The sequence below is a fragment of the Gallus gallus genome, chromosome 1, assembly GCF_016699485.2.
Source record: "Gallus gallus isolate bGalGal1 chromosome 1, bGalGal1.mat.broiler.GRCg7b, whole genome shotgun sequence".
NCBI lineage: Eukaryota > Metazoa > Chordata > Aves > Galliformes > Phasianidae > Gallus > Gallus gallus.
Window position 1 is genome coordinate 53654140 of NC_052532.1, and position 27578 is coordinate 53681717.

The 27578-nt window shown below is 43.9% G+C and overlaps 2 protein-coding genes across 8 annotated transcripts in view; one reads left to right on the forward strand and one right to left on the reverse strand.

Annotated features, from left to right (window-relative positions):
- Positions 1-18541, reverse strand: part of CRY1 (cryptochrome circadian regulator 1) — a 35092-nt gene extending 16551 nt beyond the window's left edge. For 2 of the 5 annotated variants that reach the window (XM_040698727.2, NM_204245.2), the window contains exon 1: positions 18143-18541. In XM_040698727.2, coding sequence (XP_040554661.1) covers positions 18143-18300 — 158 coding nt within the window. In that variant the 5' untranslated portion in view covers positions 18301-18541. Of the gene's footprint in view, positions 1-9514 lie in introns of all 5 variants that reach the window. The other 3 variants (XM_046941176.1, XM_046941222.1, XM_040698702.2) reach the window with 3 other exon arrangements.
- Positions 18542-20451: 1910 nt separating this feature from the next.
- On the forward strand, positions 20452-26050 carry MTERF2 (mitochondrial transcription termination factor 2). 3 transcript variants are annotated; one of them, XM_025155620.3, is made up of 2 exons: positions 20452-20762; positions 23711-26050. In XM_025155620.3, exons 1-2 carry the CDS (start codon positions 20645-20647, stop codon positions 24916-24918), a joined length of 1326 nt encoding a protein of 441 aa, XP_025011388.2. In that variant the 5' UTR covers positions 20452-20644; the 3' UTR covers positions 24919-26050. The 3 variants fall into 3 exon arrangements, with proteins under 3 accessions (XP_025011388.2, XP_004937867.4, XP_004937868.2); XM_004937810.5 differs by having other exon boundaries at positions 20469-20855; XM_004937811.4 differs by lacking the exon at positions 20452-20762 and adding an exon at positions 20801-20997.
- The last annotated feature ends 1528 nt before the right edge of the window (positions 26051-27578 follow it).

Consider the following 27578-nt stretch of genomic DNA (forward strand, 5'->3'; position numbering starts at 1 on the left):
GAGAGGCAAAGGAGAGACTCTCCTGCTGGAGGCCACCATTCCTATGAGGACCTGCCATGGCACCACTACATCTAGGTGGCACAACAGCCAGAAACCAACCCATGGACAACACCACCAGAGAGGCTCTGGGGATGTGGCAGCACAGGTGCAATTATGTGGAGATGCCCGCTGAGTTGCAGGTGCCCTGTGTGGTACCAGGACCAGGTACCCAGCAAACAGGACTACCGAAACTTCACAGAATGAATTACAAAAAATAACCCACTGCAATTAAAATGCTATAGATTCTAAGAGGGATGTAACATAAATGACAGTTGTAAACCTACTGAAACTGTGCAACAAGATTTCTTTCTTTCCCCTCTTACCTATTGTAAAATCTTTTGAAAATGTTAAGTGATGACTAACATTTTTTCCTTAAAAAGTTGGAGATAATGTATGAAAAAAAAAGTATGCACGTGACCAGGAACTGCCAGAAATGTATGGCTCACTTGACCTAAAAGGGTAACAGAAAGCAAGTGGCAGAGGAAGCAGGTGTACAACAGCACAGCAGCTTCTTTACTGACAACTATGTTATGTGTTTAATAACAGGAACAAAAAATGATGCCCAATTCTCTCACTTTGCTAAATTTTGATCTAAAAAAAAAACAACAAAAAACCCACCGAGGCAGTTAGACAATGAAGTAAGATATGCTGTATCTAAAAAGAAACTTCTGTATAGGAAGTCATTTTAATATTAGATTCTAGAGTAGAATCGCATACGCTTCTATTTAAAGAGAATGTGGGCCCTAAGTCTGTAGGTCAAAGTCACTTCCAGGCCTACTCTAGAAAGTACAGAGTGCTTTTCTGTTGTTGCTGTTGTTATTTCTGTTTGAAACTTGGAATTACAGTCCTTATCATGAATCTTGTCCATTTCAGTCTTCCTCAATCACGCTTCCCAGGAACATACACGTTCACAAATTCTTCACAAACCACTGTAAACATGAACTATAGTGTCCCAGATGGCTTTGGAATGATACGAGAGATTTATTTTTGTTTGATTTTAACCTTCAAATCACAGAATATAGGGAAAAGGTATTAAAGGAAACTGACAAAACGCTCACAGCTATTTCAATGCAAAAATTGGTCTCTGGAAGTTGTTTTTTTCCAATCTACATCTCACTTCCCCCTATTTTCTCAAACCATTTTCTTCCTAACTGACCACAGCGTACAACTTTAGTCTGGACCTGACACAAAATCCTATTCAAGAAGATTACATGCGCTGACCCAGCCTTCAATTCACATCCAAGGTCCCTAAACTTGCCCTTAATACCATTTAATCTCTATTTTGTTGGTTTTCCAAATCTTCTCTAATATCTCTAATATCTCTCTTTCTAACTCCATAAACTTTCACGTATGTAAAAAACCAATGGTCTAGACTGGAGTGGTCAAATACATGGAGGAAGAGAGAAGGGAGCTGAGGGGGATATACGGAAGAAATTACTCTGCTATCCCCTCTCACCCAAACAAAAACAGAAGCAAACCAACCAAGTTCCAGCTTAGGCTGCACAACTGTCATTGAGAACACACTGTTCAGAGATATAGACCAAATTAAGCCCTAGCGACCCTGTGGTATTTGTAGTAACAACAGTGCAAAAGAACACTGCTTTTGAATTGGAGAACAGGGGTTCAGTTTACAGCAAATGATTATTCAGAATGAACTCGCAATTTATTAAGCCTATCTGAACCTTTCATCTGGTCCGGATGTGTTTAACACGATGTGCTGCAAAAGATGAAACTAATCTATTTTGTTTTCACCAACCATATTTATGCAATACTGTATCTAGAGGGCATTTTCTCATTAAAATTAGAACAATTTAAAAAAAAAATCCTTTTTACAGATTTATTTATTTTTTTTACAGAGGCCGGAACACCTCTCCTATGAGGAAAGGTTGAGGGAACCGGGCTTGTTTAGCTTGGAGAAGGCTCTGAGGAGACCTCATTGTGGCATTCCAATATTTGAAGGGAGCATGTAAACAGGAGGGAGAATGACTGTTTACATGGGTTGACAGTGACAGGACAAGGGGGAATGGTTTTAAACTGAGACAGGGAAGGTTTAGGTTAGATATTAGGAGGAAGTTTTTCACACAGAGGGTGGTGACGCACTGGAACAGGTTGCCCAAGGAGGCTGTGGATGCCCCATCCCTGGAGGCATTCAAGGCCAGGCTGGATGTGGCTCTGAGCAGCCTGGTCTGGTGGTTGGTGACCCTGCACATAGCAGGGGGGTTGACACTAGGTAATCATTGTGGTCCTTTTCAACCCAGGCCATTCTACGATTCTATGATTTTCCTTGCTCAATTAGAAGCAATGACTTAAGAAGGCTCATTTCTAGACATAACCACTACCAAGAAATTTGTAGTTGAATCAACAACTCGTCATAAGCTAAGTACCCATTTTTTCATGTGTATAGAAGTCTGGTTAAAGGCATGCTAACATCTAGTCTTAGATATACCTGGGCACAAATTACTTTGAGTTTCAAGTTCTACATTCCAGGATTCCTGCTTTCATCTAACATGCACTTACGTGAAAGGAAGCTGACAGCCATACTAGCTCCTGGGACAACCTCTAAGCCTATCACTTTCCCTAATATTGGCATAGCGTTACAATGCACACCCCAACAAATCAACGTAACATCAATAACATATGCACGTATGTCAGGGGAGGAGTAATAAAATATCTACAACATGCAACTCCCCCATATTAAGAAAAAAAACGCTAAAACAGTAATTCTCAGCACTCAACACACCGCTACAGTGCATTATTATGGGATCTGGAAAGAAGAGTTACAGAACTACCTTTCCAAGGTTCCACTTTGAATGGTAGCACTCGACTACAAGTGAGCATGGCTCTGAAGAACCAACTCCATGCACGGGTACAATGCAGAACAGCAAGATGCAGGCATTTTCCTCAATTGCAGGCATCTAAACAGAACTGGGAGCAGCACTCTAGCACAGCCACAGCAAACCCGAGTTCTCTCACCAAAATCATCAAAAATGTGTTCTCTCTGCAGCTTAACATACTTCAAAATTAGTCTGTGAACTGGAACAAGCATGAAACCCTCTAATCTCATTAAAAAGCAATCTCTCTTCAGTATACTCACAACTCCTGTAGCAAAGTTTCCTAACACGGGCACTGTAGTAACAGTTACTAGGCTTGAACTCTATTACACTTTTCCCCCGAAGTGTGGAAATTAGGAGCTATTTAAATCAGTCCCTATAGTAACAGGTCACGTTCCTAAGTCTGCAATCTGAAACAACTTTGTCCTCTCAATCTAACAGTCAAAGTGAGAAAGCACTTTCTTTTTCACTTTGAGTAAATACAAGAAGTGCACAACCTAACTGCATTAAGAAGGCACAAAAAGGATGAACAGATTATTTTAGCAGGTAAGAGCATCAACCATGTTTCTTCATCTGAACCAAGTGTTCTGCCCTCTGCTGAAGCCGGGGAGCAGGAAGGGACTGACATGAACCAAAACTTGTTTCATTCCTCAGTCACTAAATATTTTACCTATGACTGCACAAATTCCAGCAACCCATCCAAAATACTGTTGAACCAGTATTTCTGAATGTCTCCTCTCTAACCACTAGTCCTCAGGCCAAGTTCTTAATTTCCATCTCTCCAACAAAGAAAAGCAGTGTCATACAAGAGATTCACAGCACTGTGGATATTCAATCACCACCCAGCCTTCGTCTCTTAGAATTACGTTATGCAGTCTGGTGGCTGCTGGCTTTATTTTCCTATCCAATTTTTTCTTCAGCTTTTCTATCGGATACTGCTTTGTCTTTCATAAGGAATGAGATTCACTAAAAAATATTACACACTGCACAGCATCAACCACACCTTTATATTTGAATGAGTACAGTTTGCAGCATTAGGAGCTGATTGCATTAACAGACCGTGCAACACGTACCTTTATGCATGGAAAGAGAGAGATTTGGCCTTTCATACATATCTTCTGTTTTGCCCTATGTTCAGTTGGGTCATTATGAAATTCCAGTATCACTTAAGTAAACACACTTCTCAGATTAGCTTCTACAAGATTTCATCTAATACCGCAACTGTGTGTAAAACACTGAGAAGTACCTCAAATTTGATATATTTAATATTTTATCAGTACATTTTCCTGTTTATCACCAACCAACTCATCTTCGACAGCGCAAGCAGTATATTCTTATGAAACCATAAGAAGATTAAGCTCAGACAGGATTTAATTGTTATGTACACTCCACAGCATCCTCTGGCAGCTTGCCATAGCAGTATTTTCCTGTTACCAAATCAAGGTCACATAGAGGCATACCTTATTATATTACGTTGTTTCAGTGAATACAGCATACGACTTAATTTCCCCAAAAGGTATACAGTAATACCTTCACTAGGGAGCTTATACACAAGAGCAGGAAAAAGCTGACTTTATTCAACAGTGGGTACAGAAGAGAGCTGGCCGTGGAGCTAACTAATCTCCTGCAGGTTTGCTCTACAGACAGCAGAGAAAGAATGTCTCCTTCACAGTGCAACTCAGGACTTCAGCACCTTTCATAACCTTGTATGAGCTGATCCATGCACAAACCAAGAAGTGCATCGCAGGCCTTTTTTCTTCTGGCACTGACAACTGCTATTATCTATAAGCCAAAGCAAAGCTGTGATGGATGAAGGAGACAAGATGCACCCAAGCCCAAGTAGAGCTGTGGTATGCATAACTGCTGTGAAATAAGCTCTTAAAGAAAAGCAATCAATACAACAACAAATCGAACTCTCCAAAAAATGTTGAAAGAAGGAGTTTCAAACAATAAGCATTGCTTTGTAGTGGTTAATCTCCACACATGTTCAAGTTGAGTCCTTTTCAGTGAATCTTCTGGAAGCTAGGCAGCAAAGACCATCTCATCATGCTGGACATGAACCAGCAGTGCGCGCCTGCAGCCCAGAAGGTCAACTGTGTTCTGGTCTGCGTTAAAAGAGGAGTGGCCAGCAGGGAGAGGGAGGTGACTGTGCCCCTCTACTCACTCTTGTGAAGCCCCACCTGGAGTACTGCGTTCAGGCCTGGGGCCTCCAGTACAAGAAAGATGCAGAGCTCTTGGAACAGGTCCAGAGGAGAGTCACTAAGATGATCAGAGGGCTGCAGCACCTCTCCTATGAGGAAAGGTTGAGGGAACTGGGCTTCTTTAGCTTGGAGAAGAGAAGGCTCCGGGGAGACCTCATTGTGGCATTCCAATATTTGAAGGGAGCATGTAAACAGGAGGGAGAATGACTGTTTATGAGGGTGGACAGTGACAGGACAAGGGGGAATGGTTTTAAACTGAGACAGGGTAGGTTTAGGTTAGATATTAGGAGGGAGTTTTTCACTCAGAGTGGTGATGCACTGGAACAGGTTGCCCAAGGAGGCTGTGGATGCCCCATCCCTGGAGGCATTCAAGGCCAGGCTGGATGTGGCTCTGGGCAGCCTGATCTGGTGATTCGATGATCATTGTGGTCCTTTTCAACCCAGGTCATTCTATGATCTCACATATGGAGTCAGGTAGAACTACAACTACAATATGCAATGCCATTCTATTAAAAAAAAAACAAAATAATTTGAATCTAATCTAGCTTACACTAAGACATAGATCTACTTCCTTCCATGCTATTCTCATTAATTTCTTTGCAAGTGAGCTACCTTTTCAAGGGTAGCACTACCTGAAGGGAGTACACAAGAGATGTCCTATCAAAAGGTGTCCTAATTCAAGAGACATGCGTAACCTCCCCAAAAGCCACCTATATTTGGCTCTTATTCTGTGATCCCTACTTCACAGTAAATAGCATATCTAATCTTTGTAAAGATCTGGATCTGAGCTCCACACTTAGAGAACACCTATTACTCATCCAGACTCATTCCCATTTAACAAGCAACAAACAACTCAAATTACTTGTTACAAAGGCCAGCTTTCTGGTGATAAGAGACTAACAGGCTCACAGTTCAAGTCTCTTCTCCACAGTCTTCCACTCTAATGTAAGTGTTCCAAGTTTTCTTTTCTCCAGCTCTATAATTCCAATCTGCTGAAGTCCTCATGACTTAACTCCTTATCCTGACTCTTTCCAAAATGAAACTACTTGGATCCAGAGAAGAAAAGTCAGGAGCAAGCAACTGCATCTGCAGTGTAGACAGCTAGGGAAATAGGACCTAAGAGCAAATTATAAAATGTAGCTACTTGACAGTACAGCCATGTTCACATTTAAATAAACTTACAGCTCCCTATCCTCATGTACCCACATAACCTTATTTAAATGAGCTGCTCATAAGGCTTCATGTAATTAAACCAGAGCTGGCCTGATTTTTATTCCTGTCGCTGAATAAAGTAGTTCAGTCACATTACTCTCCAGAATCCATGCTGTCCATGAGAAAATAACAGCTAAGGCTCATTTCAAAAGAATAAGAGAGCCTGGAGCTCCAGCAAGGCACAGCAGGCCAAGTCCCATACTGTCCCTCTTTTTAAAACTTTCCTTACATTGAAGTAAGCTTTGTTACAATTATTGCTAATAAGATTTTACAAACTTTACCAAAAAAAGAAGAAGCAGTGAGTAAAAATAAATTTATTTTGGGAATTACTGTATATGTATGTTTGGGAAATAAATATATTTCCCAACTACAGTATAAATCAGTATAAATCACAAGTCACTGTTAGCTCATATCATAACGATCTATTATATCAATTCAATAGATTAAGGATAGAGATGAAGTCAGCTAGCATACAAAAGAATTAGCAGAATGCTTTGAAGATAGAAAATATCTTAAGTTCTTCATTAAAAGCAACTGAATTTCATCTATTGCTGGCCTTGCGCTGGTCAGCCATTCAGCATCATCTTCACTTCCCATTGCTACTCTAATGAACCAGTAAGGCCAAAAGCTTCTGAATGGGATGTTAAAAACTGAAATTAGTCTTTTGCATCTGAATGCAAGGTAAATGAACAAAAATCTTCTTACATTCCTATGGGGGAAAAAAAAAAACACACATAGTTAGGAAGAATCTATGTTTTTAAGAAACATCAAAAACCCCCCAAAACAGCTTTATTTATAAAGCTGCACAAATCCAGAAATACTCCTTTGTGTCCCCAGCTCTCTCCTCGCATGAGCAGGCAATGGTTCCCTTCACTCCGCAGGGGCCTTTCATATCAAAGTCCGAAACTGATAAAAAAAGATGCACTGAGCTCAGCAATGTAAGCGCTGGTATACGAAACCAAAATGCAGCTCATGGGATAATAGGTGAAATAATAAAAAAATCGAGTAACATCTAGATAAACATCTACATAAACACACTATCCTCATCTGCCACAGCAGCAGCAGTTCAGCAAAGGTCAGGACCAGCACCAAGGTCAAGGACCAATATGTAATACTTTACTTGAAGAAACTGAATGTAATTTATCTAAATGGAGTTATTGCAGTGGTCCACTTAACTGTACTACATCACTAACAAGCAATATTCAATCATCTCTCAAGAAGTAAAGATGGTTCAGATGAATTACTTTATGAAAAATGCAGTCTTTATAAGAACTGTGTTTTTTCTATTTTAGATGTCTACCCATTGCTTTCAGAAGAAGCAAATGAATTGCCAAAGAACAACACTATCATAGATTCTTGACTTCTTGACTGTAGAAAGCTAACGGCAGGCAGCTGGAAAACAACATCCTCCACACTATGTTTTTTTCCCAGCTTGCTTGTGCCAGGTTCAGAATTAACAGCACCACAGTAGATGCAGAAGGGAGCACTGCCAACATAAACACACAAATGGGAGGCACAGGACGGGATGCTCCAAGCCCACCTTCCCAAAAGTGGATAACTTTCAGTGAAGTGCTTAAAAACCAAGTGGAATATAAAGCAAACTGCTGGCATTCCAGGATGGAGATGCATCTCTTAAGAAACCACATGTGTATATATGTATATTTTGCTTTAAAGCTGTTTCCATAGATGAAAACGATAGGGGAACATCTGTGGCCTCTGAACTAAAAACTTGCTTAATCACCATTGATGAGTATTATTGCTATGCAGAGTCTCACACAAGAGGAGATTTTCCTTCTCTACTGGAGGTCAAACTGAAGGAAAAATGAACCTTATTTGCTTTAATCCCCACACTTCAAGGTCAAGGGAAAAGATAAGGAGGGGAGAAAGAAACAAGAAGCAGCCTCCAAACTCTGCAGCTTTCATTACTGCATTGCTCATAACCTGATCATTTCCTTATGCCGTTTGTAAGAAGAACATTTCAATATGAATCAACAAAAATAGTTTCTTAAAGTAGGTCGTTGCTGCAGCAACCAGTTGGCTGTTTGGACTACTCCCTGCCACAATGACCTACTTTTCTAGTTACATATAACTGCTATAGTAGGAGCTGTAATTCTAGTTCACTTCCAAAGGGTTGCGAGAGGATTTATAACTTGTAGTTGAACTTTATTCCTAACAAAGACAGATAAAAGCTGCGAGCGATTACCAGAAGCTGATCGGTTCTGTTCCTACGTTGTATTTAGAAGCGCTGCCACCAAAAGGTTAAACGAAATCTAATACTCAAAAAGCACCGAGCCAATATGCAAAAGTGGGAGCTGACAAAAAATAGAAAGGGAAGCTGTCAAAACAAACGGCTACTTGTGAACTACGTGTTCCAAGGCAGCGCCAGTGTCTGGCAGCAGTCTTTCTATACAGACAGGCTGCTCAGAAGCTAACAAACCCCATCTAGAGCTGTGATTAAACATCATCTTAAATCTGCACAACGGACAAAGAACTTCTGTGAATGACAGGTAAAGCTAACGCATTTCCAAACCTTATTTAACCCTGCAGGAAGGGTGCAGTAGGAACACACAAGGATACAACCAAGCCCAGGAAGTAACGCTGACAAAGGCTTAACTCCCTGCTTGCTGTTGCCATGGATGGGCACTATCCTTACAACAGAGGAAAAAAAGATTACAGGTACTTCATTGAGCTGTGTCCTAACCTCGTGGAGAAAATAAAGATCATCTTTTTCTTATCATCTAAGCCCACAGAGACTCACATTTCAATCAAACTGACTTGTGCATAGGTATTTTGGATCAATCTACACAACCCCAGGGTCAAAAGCTTACACTCAAGTTAAAATTTATGAGGTAAGCACAAAAAAATATCACTTTGAAGGGGAAGTCACCACAGTCCAACAAAAGGCAAGCTACATATTACCATACAGCACATCCTAATTAAAACCTCAGTTAGTAGAAAGGTTCTGACACGCATAGCTCACACTCAAATGCAGGAAAACAATGCACATGCACCACATCCCTCCAAAGGCTACTTTACCTTAAGTCGTCTTAAACATTTCAAGTTCAGAAGGAAGAAAACCGTAATTGATGACAACAGCACTGCAAGTGGAAAAGTTCTTGAATTTTTCTCCAAACCTTCATTTTTGGAACAAATCATACGTAATGATTGTACTCCTGCAAATATCACTCTCCTCAAGCAGAACAAAGAAATAATATATAAATACTTATTTACTTTACCAGCACACAGGATGAGCAGTACAACAGCAGCCAGAGCATCTGCAAAGATAGGATTCTGGAAGAAGGATGTACCAGAAGATAAAAATGTAAAATGATTGAAGAAACAGAAAGGTTGTTGCTGCAAGAGCAGCATCCGATCACTAGTAATGCTGCTCAGTTTGAAAGCCTGACCTCCAGTGCCAAAACTGCAAGGTCTGTTGCGCTGTCTCCTATAGAAGAAACACAGAACTCTGGTAAGTCTGTCAGTACATGCAGAACTGAAGAACATTTCTTTGGCAAACTAACAAGTCTCAGAGCTGGCAGTTAAAAAAAGTATGGTGGAGATTTCATGAATGTCACCCAACAAGTATTCATGAGAAACAAACCCAAAATACAACCTCTCACCTCCATCCAAAGACCCCTTTGAAACTTGGACAACAAAAATTCTTCTTTAGAATATTTTATTTTAAAAGCACATCTCAAGTTTCCAATTTATGGTCATGCCTCTCCCACGAGAGCAATAAGGAAAACAATAGCCATCCATCTCTGCTAAAAGCTGCGTTATCTCTTTGTATATTTAAGACAGTTTTAAGACACAGTCGCTGAAACCCAACTAGACATAAATATGCCCCTAGAAAATGTCATTTGTTTATTTCTAAAAACGTGAAATGTGAGAAGAGGGAAAGAAAAAAGATCCCTTGATACCATGGGATTTATTAGCAAAAAAAATCAAACCTTCAGCTCAGAGGAAACTCACAATAGAACACCGCAAAGATTTTTCTCCATTCTTCAATTCATCCCACGTACTGGAGAACAAATATAAGCTATTTTTAAGGTCAGCTGCTCTATGAGTTGGAGTCCCACAGTTCTTTGAACATTCCTCCTGTACTTCAGAACTGCAGACGTTGCAAAACTCAGATAAACTTGTCATGGTGGCGCAGCACATAGCAGAACTGTGACTGACACACTATGCAAGGCATGAAGCAGCCTACATGAAAGAGTTACCTATCAATGTACTTGTTTTTTTCTGATAATGGCTGCCCCCTCACTTCTTTTCTTTTGATCCCTCTTCTGCCCTTCTCATAATTGCAGCTAAGGGCAATCTGGAGCTAATTTCAGAGCTTTCTTGGATTTGCTGTAATAATTGTGCAACCTCCTTGCAAATCAACTTGCTCGCTCATTTTACATAAAACCAGTACTACTTCTCACCACTGGTAGCCCTCCTCAGGCCTGCTATTTCAACACAAGACACTCAGTAGTTTATCCTTTACCTACACATAAGCAGAGGGGTTAAAACTCAATGATCATTGTGGTCCTTTCCAACCCAGGCCATTCTACGATTCTACAAGGTAAGCACATCATTGGTATCTGCATTAAGATAAAAAAGTTCTGCAACTGCTGGCATGCATAGGCTCTTTACTGGAAAAAGAATCGACACCTTTCCCAGACCATAGGTTCCACGCTTGGGAAAGAGACATCACATGGTCAGGAGTTCCTTCTAGCACTTGCACACTTACAGAACCCAAGCTGTATGATGTTACCTTGACATAGCACCTAGCTCCACAAGCTATAAAATACAGCAGGTTACAACCAACATAGTTACTAAGCAAACTTTTCAAGTGCAAGCATGATGAAAAAGATAACAGAAAAATCCAAGTATTCATAACAAGAGTTGTTTCTAAGCAGCTCATGTCATAGGTATTTCCTCTCTGTTAGCAAAGAATCAATAACAATCCACATTCATGCTTTACAGCTTCCGTGTTTGAGCTTCCAATTTTTTTTTTCCACCCACCCAACATTTCTGGTTTTCATTTGTAAAGGACAGCACTTTGTATCCTGGGAGGAATCAAACCCACAGCACAAGAACTTTGCAGCTTTCCCTTTTCGTGGCCATGCAACAGTCAGAAGCATACAAATTCACACCGCAAGATGTACGTGACTGAGCAGGAGAGCAAATCAAGGAACATGAAGGCAATGGAAGTTTTCAAAGCAGGCCCTCACTTCAGTTACAGGAAGAAGCAGTGCAGAACTCAAAGGCTCAGGTGCAAACATGACACGCTCGTCACTTCAGAAATTAGATCTGCGGGAATAGTTACTATCCAGATCAATGTTCAACTGACAAAGTCCCTTCCCTCTTTGGTACTTTGAACAAGTTCCATCCCACAGCAACAAATCTGTTGTGTTAGCACTTTTCAAGAAATTATGACAGGCAGTTTTGATACCCGAACTGCTTTCTGAAGCCATACTATGAAATCCCTATTTCCTACTCAAGACAGTCAATGTAGACATTCAGTCCTTTCGAACACTAATGCAAATTAAAAAGAAAAAAAGATCTCAGCCCACAATTCAGGAAACAAAATGCATATTTTTGTAAGTTATGTCGACTGCAGCTCAGCACTGTCTCCAACAACACTTATAAAGTGACCATTTTGTTTAAAGCATTAGCAATTAGTGTGCTCCGGACTGCTCCAAAAGTATACACAGACTTTTGCTGCAGTTGTCTCCATGTACACACTCAAAACAGAACTCTGCAATATTGACCTATTTTCCCTGGTCCTTTCTGCACTATCCTTGACTATACCTTTATCCCTGTGAAAAGCAATAGGCACATGCACATTAAACTCTAAAGTAGTGGAAGCAACTGCTTAAAGGTGACCTGAAAAATATATGGAGGCTTTGGGGTCAGAAGAACATTGCAATTATAGTTCACCCGTTGTCCTAGATTGCAAAGAACCTGAAAGCCACAAGTACATGGAAGCACATGAACTAACCATGCTCCACATTTAAAGTTGTGAAAACTTGAAGTGTATTCCACCAAAATACCCTACAGGTTCATACCACGCTAATCAAGTCCTCTCCAGATGTAACCACAGGAACTGCTATCAAATCTGCAACATACTAAGCCTATAAAACACAAAGCCACAAACTCCGCATGGCTTACACAACCAATCCAGGCTTAAACTGACTTTTGCCTTTTGATTTTGCTATGGGAACACTAGAATCACAAGAAGCCCTGAAGTGAAGGGTTTCTTTCAGTATACAGATTAATACATTACAGACCTCAGTGCCACTTCTACACTGAAAAAAACGGCTGACTTCACCAGCAGCTTGACCTTCCTCCTATCTCTCGTTATATAACTGACCTGAAAGCCTGCCAGGAACTGAGTGGGTATGGAAGAGAGCCACTTTCCTTGAAAATAAGGCTTTCATTCTGTAGATTAGCTGTCATAAATGAAACAGTTCAGGTGGCACAACGCGAACAGCTCTCCTGCAATATTCGCATAATGAAATATGTTTCAAGAGTATCTGCTATTTGTAGCATTTGAGACATTTTTCACAAGGTGGAGGGAAATACACTTTCTTACATGTAAATTAAAGAGAAGGACAAAATATACATTCATTTTCAAGAAGCGACGCAGAATTCATTGATACTGACACATGTTGATCAGTTAAAAACAGATCTGCATTCTTGATTGCATAAAAAAGCTGTCTGCATAGATAGCATTTGTGTAGGGTTTGTCACCCTCTCCTTTCCATGACCAGAGGACATAGCAGCACAGGCTACAGACGGATTACCTCCCCCAATCAAGTAAAGAATGCAGTTTATTGATACTTCAGTACAATAAGACAGGAAAAAATATTCTAGTCCCAAAGAAGACAAGGAACCCTATCGACCTGTTTTTAGAGCACATCTGCCTTGATCTCAGTCACAAAGTCCATGCGCTCCTCTTACGTATCAAGAATAATTTACCCGGACCTTCTCTTGCAGCCCTTAAACCAGCAAATCCACGGTATAAAACCGGGTCTCCAAAACTGCTTTACTTGAGGAATCAGATTCCTGCAAGATCCTTCTGGCAGCCACCAAGCACATTGTATAAAGGCTGACTGGAATTGTTCTGGCCTAAAACCACCAACCAGAAAAACAACGTATTGAGCACTTTATGTAAGATTTGGTTTGCAGTACCACCCGCTCTCCCCAGAGCAACCAGCACAGACTTGTCTCCTGCTTTAATAACAGTTACGTTACAGAATCTGGTGATACAAAGCTATTCACCACGAGAAACAGGCAAGCATAGGGTAATTTCTCAGCCAGCTGAGTTATTTCTCACCTTCTGACAGCATGATAAGAAATAATTTGGGCCTTTCTCCTCACACAGTAAGAAAGCCAGTACTTATTTTCAACAATAAAACTTCAAAGGGTGTCAACAAATGGAGAAACCACAGAAGAAGCCAATAATCACCTCCCGAAAACCACCCAGTGGTTACCACGCACAGACGTCACAGGCTACAGCTACACGGTCATCTCCATCCGCAACTGAGCCACGGAAGGAGGGCACCTGTCCCACCCACCCACTCCTGCCTCTCCATGGCTACCACCACCACCAGCTTGTCGTGGCACAATCTAATCCTACCAAAACCAGACATTAAGCTGTCCTCGACAGACCAATGAGCTAACCTGATTCACCAGAGGGCAGTATCACGAGAGGGTGGAACCGGGCCTTTCATCAGCAGTGCGGGATTAAAGCTGCGAGGACATACGTCAGCACGGCTCAGTGACGTACTTTGCAAATTACAGGACTGGATCGTATAACATTGTAAACTACAGAGGGAATCACTGCACTGTGGGCATTTTTAGGGTAGGTGTACCCTTCTGGGAAAGAGGGCAGGCGGGCAACTTATGGATAGGAGGCAGAAGGTTTCCCCAATCTAACAGGATGTACCGCAACACTCTAACCTGAGCGAGTGACCTCTAAAAGCAAGTTACTACTCCTAAATAACAGACTTAGACATTTACAGATTAATCACCCTCAATTTAGAGGGCTGGCTGAACAAAAGTTCTGCAGGTTACGCACTGAATGGGTACTGATGCAACCCGTTGAATGGCACGACAGGTATGTCTGCAACACAGTACGAAAACCCAGCTTCACCCGAGGACCTCATACACATGAGCTATAGCAGCTGAGATGGGCTCACATAAAAGGAACCCCAAGATATCTACTGAATATATATAAACTAACATTTCTCCCAAGGCGGATGCATGTCTAGCTTCGTATCTGAAGGACCACAAGTCTTGTCATCTATGTATATACTTCAGATGACTGGCTTGATGTTCAGTACTTCATAAGTCAAAGAGATTTCAATCTTAAGCATTAGACCATGATAACAGAGGGACATTCACTGAATCAAGCCTGTTAATTCTATGTGAGGGTGGTAGGAAAAAAACTGCCAATAAAATCATTTTGAATGATTTCGGTATTAAACTGCACTCTGTCTTTAATTCAGATAGGCAAAAACTGTGTATTATTATTTGTTAAATACGGTGAAGTGCCCGGTGTGGGAAAGGGAGTTAGTTTTTGTGTACCTGCTGAAACTGTCAGGGAGCATCCAGAGGGCAAACCACTTCCTTCATGACCTGAAACTATAGGCGTATTCTCAAACCAGACGTCAAGAACAGCAAAAGTGAATCGATGCTTCAAAAAGATGCTCAAGTTTTAAATTTTCAAAGCAATCTTCAATTCCCACGAATTGCAGTGAATGTCCTGGAAATTAAAGGTTTGCTTTGGTCTTTAGTTTTTAATACGCTTCCAGGTATGAGCATCAAAAAAAAAAAAAGATCACACCTCTTCCTCCTCCTAAATCAACAGGACTACCTGGCACAACAGCAACAAACCTAGCAAGATGCTGAATGCATCGATATTCCCACAGAAGCCTACTAGATATATGGAACACCTTATTTCTTATTCATAAAAAGAAAGTTATCATCTCCAGGAATGATTAAAAAGGGAAGTTCAAGGATTGGCAAGATTACATTATCCATCTTGTAAAATCAACTACCATATCAAAAACATACACGCAGACTCAAAAGAACCAAACTAAAACAAGTAAATAATTAGCCAGAGTAAACCCTTATCCAGCAACTAACGGAATGTTTGCATTTCTTTTGTCATATTTTGATCAAGGGCCATTCTGTACAAAACTAGGGCTAAAGAAACCCTCCCCTAAATCATGTCGCTCACACAAGATTCCACTCTCCTTAATACGGAAAAGTCTGTGAGAACATGCCAGCACATTTTTTCTTAAGTAGGTAATGGTTACTTGTTTGAGTATGTAAGTTCCACTCTTTGCCTGTTCTGTAGGCACAATTAGATGCACACTATGTCTGGTGCCAGAAGTTTTAGGGCAGTTATCAAAGTCTGAGCAGTTTTCTATTTGGCGTTTACCCCTAGCATTTCTCCATTGCCTTCTTCCTCGTACTGGGTAACCACTCTCGTGCAAGCCTTTATCTGTGAACAACACAGGAGAACTCATTACACAGGAAAAGCATGTCTCAATGGAAGTACACTGTCATGATTTATTTAACAGCCCAGGAGAATGAACAATAATAAGAAACTGAAGAGAACCAGAAAAATGAAACAAGCTGATGAAGGCCCTCGTGTCTGTTACATAGCATTCATGATTTTAGAACAGGTAGGCTGCATGCCAGGAGAAAGGAGGTCAGTAAGGCCATGTGACTGCTTGGTAATTAGGCTTGCTCAATAGTGCAGTTACACAAAAATATTAGTTCATGAGTGTTACATGACTGTTTAAAGAGAAAAGTTCATCAGAAATACCCATGTATTCAAGGTTGCAAGATTTAAAACACATTTGCAAAACGAACCGTAACTGTTCGTTTTTATTCACCAGCCTGCAGAGTAACAATACTGTTTCCAACAAGAAGATAAACCTCCTGTTTTTCTGGTGTTTTTACACCATTTTCCTCACGTTCACTGTTAGTCATACTTCAACCTCCAATAGACAAGAGTTTTGCTCAGGTCACTGGAACCATAAACTCAGCATAACAAACTCTTGGTGTAAACCTACCCAAACCAAGGAAAGATCAGGGTAAATCTACAGCAAAAGATTAAATCTGACTCATTTTCCAAATGCTGAAGGGTTTCTGCTTCTAATCTCAAACAATATGCATTTTTGACTAATGCAACACCCTACTGCACAGACATGCAAGCAAGTATCTTGCTAACGGTCATCCAGTGACCAAGGAGATAAGGTGTTTGGTTATCAGTTACAAGTGCTGAAGGAGACTGGCAAGCCAAAAAACTGCATCATAAGTCTTGGGTATGCATGCTATGAGAGTGTGCATTACCATCAGTTAAAAATAGCTCATTAAAACCACTGGAACCTAAAATGGACCCATTCCAAACTACTAAGTGTTCATTTAAATATGATTTTACGGAGCTCATTCTAACAAACAAGGCTCTGTCAATCACCTACTCTACAAAAATTGATGCATTTCTTCAAACTTGGGGGGAAAAAATGGGCTTACAAAACTGGGCTATGAAGGTAGGGAGATCTTCTAGTCAAAGTGATGTACAGCACATGCCCTGAGGTATACAAGTCCCAGGAGGCTGTCTGAAGTGCTTGGGATAGCAGAGTCAGAACTCACCCTCCTTCTGTAGGCCTCTGTTGTTACAGGGAAAGGAGTGGTGGTGGGGAGGGCTCCTCTCCAAAAAAGAAGAAAAAATAGAAAAATCTCCCTCTTCCGGAAAACCCAAACCAAAGAAAAACAAAGCCTCGAACCATCAACTGAAAAAGATAACTTCCTTCAAAAGCAAAATGCAGTGTAGGGACCGTCCTTTAGAGCATCAAGAACTGTGCTAAAGTAAACACCATAGTCAAAGCAGATAAAGTATTTTACACCAATGTACTCAAGGACTGTACTAGCTGAAGTTCATCTTCAATGGCCATTGAAGAGCCAGGGCTGTAGCACTACAGACATGAGCTTCCTTTTGCTGGAATCCAAGTTCATACCTGCCAACCATTCATGGCTCAGAGAACACAACGCAATGGCCTGGCGTTATGTAGTATTTCAGTTGCAAAACACATCAGAAACCTATGAAGTATTCCTAAGACATGTGATTTCCTTAGCACTCAGGCCTGTTCCCATTGCCTGGATTCTTTTAAAACTTAAGCACCGACCATACTTTGTCCATATAGATCAGCACTGCTGAGCTTTAGGGCTCATTATGCAAAAGGAGTTATTCCCTTCAAAGCAAACAAACAAAATAAAAAGCCACTGTGAGAGAAACACGTAATGGACCTCGGATATGGAATAAATGATAACTACAGTTATTATTGAATGCTATGAGCCTTATTGTTGTCAGTGGAAGTGAAGTGTCCATCCAGGAAAGGTTAGCGTCAGAAACCTTAGTATTTCTATCCCCTAAAAACCAGAGACAGGACCACAAGTCGAATCCAAAGCGACAGAAGTCACGGGGTCCGAAAGAAACCATCCTCGAGGAGAACCAAGCGGAACCGAGCACCGGACCACCCCAGGTCCGTCCCCGGCTCATGACGTGGCGCACGGCCGTCACGCCGCTCCCGCTCGGTACGGGGCAGCGCTCAGCCCCGCGCCGCGCTCCCGACGGGACGGGTGGCGCCCGGCCCCGCGGTCACCGCCCGCGCGCGGGGCTGCAGCCGCCGAGCGATGCCGGGAGCGCCCCACGGGGGCAGCCCCGTTACCCGCTCCTTATATGGCGCTCACGGAGCGTCCCTCGCCCCGCGCGGCGCCGCGCAACGCGGGGCCAACCCGCGCCGTCTCCCGGCACGGCCGCCCGGCGCTCCCCGCCCGGGGCCGGTCCCCACTCACCGCCAGCGGTTGATGCCCACGTTGGAGGAGCCGGCGAACCAGGGGTCCAGGATGTAGACGCAGCGCACGGTGTCGGCGCCCCGGATGCACTCCCGCAGCGCCGGGTTGTCGTGGAGCCGCAGCCCCTTGCGGAACCAGTGCACGGCGTTCACCCCCATGCCGTGCTCATGGCCCGGCGCCCGGGCGAGCAGGGGGCGGCCGCCGCCCCGCGCGGAGCGGGGGGCAGAGCGGCGCGATGGCTCTAGGACCCGGCGGAGGCGGCCACCCGACGGGGACGCATCACCCCGCGGGGCCCCGCGGCTCGGCGGGAGGGGACGGCTCGGGGACGGGGAGCAGCCGCGCGCTCTCCTCGTGCCGCGCCGCCGACGGCCGCCACCTCGCCGCTCGCCCTGTGACTGCGCCGGGGCTCCGCCGGGCGCCCCGCCCCGCCCCTCGCCGCCGATTGGCCGCCTCCGCCCCCACGTGACCGCCGGCCCTCACGTTTCTGAAGTGTGTTCGCTGCCGGCCGCGGCGGGAGGTGGCGCAGCGCGGCGGGATTCCCGCCCAACCTGGGCGGCGCGAGGGGGCGGCGGGGCGCGGGGCCGCGAGGCGCCTTGGGGAGGTGCTCTCCTCTCCGGGCGCGTGCCCGCTGACTGTTATGTATCGCGCCCCGCGCGCTCCCGCTGAAGGCGGTGCGCATGCGCGGCGGTGCCGCGCTGCTCCCCTCGGGGGTCCCCTGCTTTCACCCTTGCCTCTGTCCCACCCCTCACGTCTCGCTGCGGGTCTGGCGGCGCCGAGCCGGAGTACCGATCCAGGCGGCGCCGCATCCCCCGTCCCAACCGACGGGACGCTTATATAAGGCCTACGCAGCCACCCCCCTCCCCCCCCCGGGGCGATTACAAAACTGCCAAGTACGCGGGCACGGCGAGGCCGTCTGCTCGTTGTTCGCAACGCAGTGTGTGTTTAGAAGGTTGGAACTCCCCTTTCCGAGCGGCCCGGAGCCCCGTCTCTCGTCCCCGGCCCCTGGCAGGGCTGAGGCGCCGAGCAGTGAGGAGGCAGCCCGCCGCCAGCTCCCGCTCCCCACAGCCCTCCCTCGCGGGTTTCGTAACCGCCGCTCCCTGAGCCGTGCTCGCTGCGGGCCGAGCGACAGCCGCAGTCTGCCTAGCCCTGGGATAAAGCACGCCCTTCTGACCGTACCTTCCCTGTTAGGCCGTCGGGCTGTGGCTCACAAGTGGAAGGGAGGAGGTGAAGAATGTATTAATTAAGGTGCGTAAGCTCCAGAGGCTCTCTGAACAAGAAGGGAAATAGAGCCATGGTTAATCAAGGATCCCGCTCGCCTCACTGCTGTGCTCTCCTGCGGGTGACTTTCTGAAGGAGCACTGTTTGCTAATTTGGCTCGTTTAGCACAGACCATGAGAACAAAATCAAGAGGGGAGAGTCAGAAAGGGAAAAGGATAACACAGCAGCGTGACATGATAGGAATTGAACATGAAGTACATACATCAAGTATACCGTACATTGTGTTAAGAATTAGGAGTGCTTTTCAGGTCCCTGTTCTTAACATCACTGTATGTACACATTGACAAACACTGACTGTTCGTTAAAGTGCAGCGGGGTGGGAAACAGCCCGAACCGGGCTCACAGAGCGGCCCTCCTGCAGTTCTCTCACACTTAGATCTCACGCAGGCTACTGCATGTGCATCTGACAACGGAAGGGTTTCCAAAACCAACAGTGCCAATTTTAGTGCTCTGAAGGATTTGAACATGCAGATCCCCTGCTACTCTGAAAAACAGTAAAATCACAGAATGGCTTGAGTTGGAAGAGACCTTAAAGATCATTGATTTTCAACCCCTGCCATGGGCAGGGCTGCCACCCCCCAGCTGAGGCTGCCCAGGACCCCATCCAGCCTGGCCTTGAACGCCTCCAGGGATGGGGCACCACAGCTTCTCAGGGCAGCTGTGCCAGTGCTTCACCGCCCTCTGAGTGAAGAATTTCTTCCCAACATCTAACCTAAATCTCCTCTCTTTTACTTTAAAACTATTCCCCCTCGTCCTATCACTCTCTACCCATATAAAAAGTTGATCTCCCTCCTGCCTCTAAGTCGGTAATTCACTTATGAAAGTGCTCACATGTCTACGAGTAGAAATGGTTTGCGTGTCATTGTTCCATCTGTTTTCTAACTTGAGAAGAGACCCAAAGTAGACACAGCTCAAAACACCCAGAGGAAGCAGATCCTCACCAGCACCACATGTTCAGCTTCTGACACAGCATCAGCACCCCCTGCCAGCCGGATGCCCACACCTGTGAATGTACTGCTTTATTCTGTAATAAGTGCAGTGATCACATGGAAGGACACGCACTGAGCTTACAGAAGCCTCCCCTAACGGCATCAGCGTGCCTCTCCTCAGGAACCTGAGGTGATTTCCCATCACGGAGGCCACGCCACGCAGTGCATTCACCGCACTCTAAGAACATAGAGCACCAAGACACCAACTACAGCACACTAAACCTGCAGCTGCAGGATGGCAAAGTCCTTGTTTACGGGAGGGATCCCCACCCGGGAGGGATCCCCACCCCGCAGCCGTCCGTCTGCGCGCCATGGCGGTAAGGCGGCTCCGCACGCCCCGACCACATGGTACGGTACGTTCCGTTCGTTCCGTTCCGCTCCGCCCCGCCCCGCCCGCTGCCAGGGTTCGGGCCCGGCGCGGCCGCGCAGCGCTCAGGAGGAGCCAGGTCAGGCGCGGGGCGGCGGGGCCGTGCGGGCGGTAGAGGCCGTGCTGTAGGGGGTGCAGCTGGGTGAGGGCCAGCAGCCCATCTGGGCTGGCTTTTCGGCTTTTAATCTCTCCATTGACTTGCAGTCCCCGCTGCGATACAGGTATCAACCGCTGTCCGGCATGAGCTTAAGAGAACTCTGAACTCTTGGCACAGGTTAAATACTCAGGAAGTGTGCTGTTGTCATCTACAGACTGGCGTACATTTCAAACACCAAGCGTGACTGCTAAGCAGCTTCTCCGTTCCTGCTGCACGCCATAACATTATCATCTATTCATCTCTTTTCAGTATAATCTGCTCACTGTTTTACAAAAGTTCCTGGGTATGCAGTCCAATGTGGTTTAGCAAAGGAAGGTTTCCTTCCTTTTACAGCATTCTGTGTTTCTGCATGGAACATAGAATTATAGAATGGCCTGGGTTGAAAAGGACCACAATGATCATCGAGTTTCAACCCCCCTGCTATGTGCACTCATATCCTCACTATTAGCAAGAAAAAAAAATGGCTTTGATGCCAAACATATTTCCAGACAACCTAAAGCTTTTCTAAAACGAACTTAGCAAGAATTTCCATGTCAGATTTTGGAAGAGCACAGTTTACTGTAGCAGAATTTGTCCTTGTTTTTAAAAAGCTCCATAACTAATCAGTAAGATGACTCTCTATTGTAAGTGACTGCATTACTCACAAGGCAATTTTGCCTAACAGCTGGATTACACATTGAAATAAAAGTCATGGTTAGTTATTTTCCCAGTTAGTACTTTGGAATTATCACCTGACACCCCAAACAATTTTAACAATAGTTTATTTAGAAGGCAGTTTCCAGCTGAGCTAAAGCATTAATGCAGAAAGCTCTGACCCTTCAGAGACTGCTTACTCTGACTGCACCCAGTGAACAGAATAGAACCACTCAGTTCTCAAACACAGGCAGTCGTGTCACTTCCTATGGAGGAGAGGCTTCAGTTTTCAGTCCTGGTGAAAGTCACTTTTTCAGGATACAAAAGACTGGAAAAATCTGTGGCTTACCTGCACTTTGGGGTTCTTTCATAGCTACTTGGAGAATCACTCATTCAGTGCTAGAGCTCACTGGACAATGCTTCTCAAGCCACAAAGTGTATAAGATAAAGCCATTAAACCTGGAGTTACAGTATACAGTTTTGTTGAGCTGTGAGGTCGTCCCTCAGAAACTTGAAATATAACTAACAACCAAGTTAGTAATGAACAGCTTTCTGCTAATGACAAGCTTGAATGTAGTTCAGCATTTTCTATGTATTAATCTACTAGTTTATGATGTGGCAACATAATAAAATCCAGCTCCTAGAAACAGACAAACATCAACTTAAAAGCAATGATACACATTATTGACAAAAAAGGATTTTACCACTAGAAAATGTTTTACCATGCCTGAAGTTCTGCCACTTTGGTTCTCTAAACAAACCACGTATTTTCATGAAAGATGGGATAGAAATCAGGTTGTAAGGGTTTTATGTAGCTGTTCTGCATGAAGCTTCTTGATATATGTTATGCAAGAGATCAGGTTGGGTGATCGTAACAGTCTTTTCTGTCTAAAAATAAAAAATAAAAAAGCAACAAAAAAAGCCTTACTTAATACACAATGGGTACTTTTTGAAGCACAATATGCTTTGGGAGAGGTGAATGGGACTGTATAAATAGGATTGTCCAATACACAACGTGATCGTATCTTCTTTCTCCCTTTTGAGTTAGAGCAATTTTCAGTGTGTTAGCAGCAGCAGCAATTAGGTCGAGCATTTCAGAGACCAGAGGTTCTCACTTCCACCTCGGTGCTTCCCAAAGGTTGTTACAAAACCACCCCCTAGGAAGTTAAGGATACACTCTGTGATATCTGTGCATGCTTGACTGCTGCTGCAGTTCCTCCGGCCATGGCAGAGCAGGTGGCACTGCCTGTGCTGTTCATGATACCTGGCACACAGCACCAGCAAAGCTGCCCCACTGGGTTATCCACAGCTGCACAGCAGCCATGCACCTACCCAAAGGGCTGCACAATGGCTGTGGGCCCACTGGAGATGGCAGGCAAGGACAGAAAGCGGAAGGTGGAAAGAAGGTACAGTAAAGGCAAGTAAAGGCCTGAAGATGTGGCACTGTGCTTACTTCCTCCCCCAAATATCAGGGTGATTACTTAGCCCCAGTTAACAGATTCAGCTAATGAAAAATGCATAGGTACACAAACGGGTTTGATGATTTTTTTCCTTAATTGCAAAGAGAATGAGTTGATAAGGCAGTTAGGCTGTGAAGTGCTACTGAAGGAGCACCAGAGAGGGCTCTGACACATGAAGGAACATGTCATGCTCTCAACAATGCCTAAGCAGTTAAGCAAATAAATTCAGAACAGCTAAGAAATATGTTTTAAGCTGTATTGTTGTTGGTGGTGGTGGTGGTGGTTTTTTATTCATTTAGTAGAATTGCTGTCAAATTAAATTGCATATAACATTTTTCCACTGCAGTGTGAGTGAGCTGTAACACCGTCACTTGCAGGAAATAGCTGACAGCTTTGTTCTTGTATGACTGCAGCATATCATGGACAGAGTGCTGCCCCCATAGCAGCACGGTTGCATCCGCATGTTATGTTCTGGTGAGGCATCAGTCAGAACATTAACCTTTCAAAAATCTTTTCTTTCCCTTTGGCACAAAAGCTGATTTTTTGTGCTAATAACAAAAAAATACTGTTAAGAGTAATTCCTTATGCCAGCTCAGTCTAAATATCAATGGCTCTGAGAACATTATGAGGTATAATTTGTGTCTTCAATGTGTTTTCAAAGCGTTGTTTTTCCTCTCTGCGTAGGGCTGCATTCCATGATGTTGAGAGGAGTTGCTCACAGTGCAAAAGATACAGTTACATTTCTGTTGGCAAGATCTCATGGCAGTAGCCCTGGGTTGAAGTTTTTGTCCTTTTGGTCTGAGGTAACAAACAGAAGCTTCTTAATCCATTCAACCTATACAACTGATACAAAGCCAGGAGAGGAAAATAAAAAAACCATTGAGGACCTCCACAGATTGTCAGTGGATATTAAGAAAATACGCAGAGTGAAGGAATGGGTCCTTCTCCAGGAGGTGGCCTACGTCCCAGAAATCGCCAGAATCCTACGGGAAATGGGTGCGGATGAGCCTGCCATAGCCAGTATCTTGGAACGCTGCCCAGAGGCAATGCTGCGTAGTCCTGCGGAGGTGAACTCTCAAAGAGCTCTGTGGCAACTGGTGTGCCAGAAGGAAAACCAGCTGATTAAATTAATAGAGCAGTTTCCAGATTCTTTCTTCGCTACTGGGTATCACGAGAACCAGAAAGCAAATATTCTATTTTTTCAGGAACTGGGACTTAAGAATAATATAATCACCAGGTTCTTGACAAGCGCGCCCAGTATCTTCCACAATCCACCCGAGAAAAACAAACACGTGATAGAGACGTTACAAAGGAATTATTTAAGTTTAGGAGGTTCTGATGCAAATATGAAGATCTGGATACTGAAGTTACTGAGCCAAAATCCATTTATTTTGTTAAGTACCTCCTCGGCAATTCAGGAAAACTTGGAATTTCTGCGAAAGAGTGATTTCACTGACCACGAAGTCCTGCAGCTGCTGTCCAAACTTAAAGGTTTTATTTTCCAGCTCACGCCCTCCACTATGCAGAAGAGCATGCTTTTTTCCAAAAACGTCTTTAAGTGCAGCGACCAGGAATTCAAACAACTGGTGCTGAAATGCCCAGCCCTTCTCTACTACTCTGTTCCAATTCTGGAAGAAAGACTTGAGGGATTGCTGAAGGAAGGAATTTCCATAGCGCAGATTAGAGAGACACCAATGGTGCTGGAGTTGACGACACAAATAGTTCAGTACAGGATTAAAAAACTCTCTGCTTTGGGATACAGTATCAAGAGTGGAAATCTAGAAAACCTGAATGGTACTAAGAAAGATTTTGAAGCCAATTATGGAAAGATACAATCAAAGAAGGAGAGACCGATGTTTAATCCCGTTGCTCCTCTAAACATTGAAGATTAATTTGAAAACTGTACTTAAAATTATGCAATACAGAATGATCAAAGAGAAAAGAGGTTTTGGTTCTTTGATAGGAGTTGAAGCAAAAGTCATCTTGACCAGATTGTAGTCTTATGCTGTCCTTTGTTGTGGAGCAGACTTTATGCACAACTTCATTATAAAATTGCAGCTTTTTAATGCAGGTTATGAGAAAGGTTGATTAATCCTTTACATAAGGATTATCTTTTCCCCCCCAGGGAGCATCTTACATATCTTTTTGGTTCTGATTTCCTTATCCGCCTGGCCTTTAGCTTCTGTGGCTTTTCAGCTCCATCACTGCACTGTCTGTAGTAGTGCTTAGCATAATCTTTATCTGAGAAAGAAAAGGAGGATTATTTTGCCAGCAATATTAATCCACCCACTGGTCCACTGCCTTTGGAGATGTGTATCGAGTTCCATTCCTTACTGCTGCAGGAAGTGGTTCCAGCTCCTGCATCCTGAATTGAAGAATTGAAGCAGATGTGACTTTTGGGTGGCAGGACCCCGCTAGAGTACAGTCTGAAAATGGGCAGAACACAGCATCTGTATTGAGCAGCTGCTACGGTAATACCCTAGTGTGTTCATTTACAAACCATAATGCAAAGAAACTACGAGACAACCTCGAGATTTCTGTGACATCAGAAACTGACTCCTTTTGCAAAAGGTTGGGGGGCAGAAGGAAATACATTTATTGCTGTTACGCGGTTGTTCATTTCTTCTTTTCTAGCAAGGCATGGGGAGAGAAAAGGCTATGGAATGACTTAAACAAGTCTCACGTGACTGGAGGAGAAAGGGAAAAGTCTCATTTTTGTATGGTATAACAACTGGAGTCTGAGCACACTGGTGATTAAAAGTGACCATCAGATTTGCAAACAGCTGCCATAGTTTCTAAATATATGGGTGACAGTTTCTCATATATCACTGTAATTGTTGACAAGTGCTGGCTTTTAAAATAGTATCTGTCCTACAGTGTTTAAGTCCTTGGGGGATTTTTATTTATTTTCATTTACGGGCTGTGAATAATAATGAAAAATAGTAGCACCATTAAAGATCCTCTCAATAAAATTAGGATCAGCGATATTACATGTAAAAAAATAAAGGCAGACTTTCCTAAGCAGCTATTCTGTACAGATTCCCTTTTGGCTTCAAGAGCTAAACACGCCACACTCCCACCCCAGGCCATCCAAATCCAGGGTTCCTTCTCTTGAAGGGGAGCTTTAAAATGCAGAGGAATGGTGGTATCCAATTACTTATTTAGAAAGTGAGCTGCAAGGTGACGCCACACAACCTGCCACATTAACTAGTGCAAAATCTGGTCAGAGCCATGACAGGATGTCAGCAGGTCGTGGAAGTGAGCACCCTCTTGCCAGAGCACACGTGGTGGCAGCCAGAATTCAAGTGACACCACCACCAGGCACCACTGATGTTCACCTGCCTTACTAAGCCACTTCTTGGCCAACTCTTCAAAACACACCATTTATTATAAGAGGGAGCAAGGAAGACAGCCATATGAAAAGATTGCAGCAGGTAGCCTCTGTCACTGTTTGACTGTCCTCCAGCACTCAGCTTTTACTGTAATCACCATATTTCGATTCAAAAACCTCCATCCCTCAGACACAAGCGGGCATTTCAGCTCTCTGGAAGTATTCATAATACCATCTACTGTAATGCTGAGCCCCAGAAACAAGCAGTCATTCAGGATGAAAAGGAAACTGAGACGTAAGAAAATGCTCTCCATAAAAAGTTGTAGCATTTCTACTGGTATCTGGTTTTAAAATCCCTGCTACTGCTATTCCCATCATGTAAAGCACTCCCAGTAGCAATGAAAGAAATACGTCACTTTCCTGTTTCCTCAACAGTGGCTGCCAGTAATCGCAAATGCATTTTCCCTTCTGCAAGTTTCAAAACAAAAGCATAAAGACTCCTTTTCTATACCAGCCGGCCAAAACTCATTCAGCCCTTCATCTATGACTATGCCTGGGGCCCGTCTCTGCTCTTCCCAAGATATATTCAATAATAAAACCTCAGGTAAGCCCTTAATTACCAAAACATTACTCAGTAACTGCTACAGTGTTGAAATCCTCTTCTTAACCTCCACTGTTACAGTGAATGCAAACCAGTTTCTATCCTTGACATTTTGCACATAAATCATAGAAGCAGTAAGGTTGGAAATGACCTCTAATATCACCCAGTACAACCCCCAGCCCAGCCCCACCATGCCCACAGACCACGTCCCTCAGTGCCACATCCACACGGCTCTGGAACACCTCCGTGGACGGTGACTCCACCGCCGCCCTGGGCAGCCTGTGCCACTGCAGCACCGCTCTTTCTGGGAAGAAATTGTTCCTAATATCCAACCTGAGCCTCCCCTGGCACAACTTAAGGCCATTTCCTCTCATCATATTGCTGTTACGTGGGAAAAGAGGCCAATCCCCATCTTGCTACAGTCTCCTCACTCAAAGTCCCTGGCCCAGCCTTTCTTTGCAGAACTAGCAGTCATGCATACAAATCATCTTCATAAACATTTCCCCTTTTGAAACGGGGGGCTGGGAAAGTGAGAGTTAAAAAGAAGTTCCATATTCTATTCAGCTTCCTGCAGTCTTAAAGGCAGGTATCACAATCCTCAGATCCCAGGAGAAGAATAA

Bases quoted from the DNA above. Each gene is read 5' to 3' on its own strand.
- MTERF2 (XM_004937810.5), top strand. From the start codon at position 20,645: ATGGCAAAGTCCTTGTTTACGGGAGGGATCCCCACCCGGGAGGGATCC. The intron at 20,856-23,710 runs GTCAGGCGCGGG...CTCTCTGCGTAG, and splicing joins CAGCGCTCAGGAGGAGCCAG to GGCTGCATTCCATGATGTTG.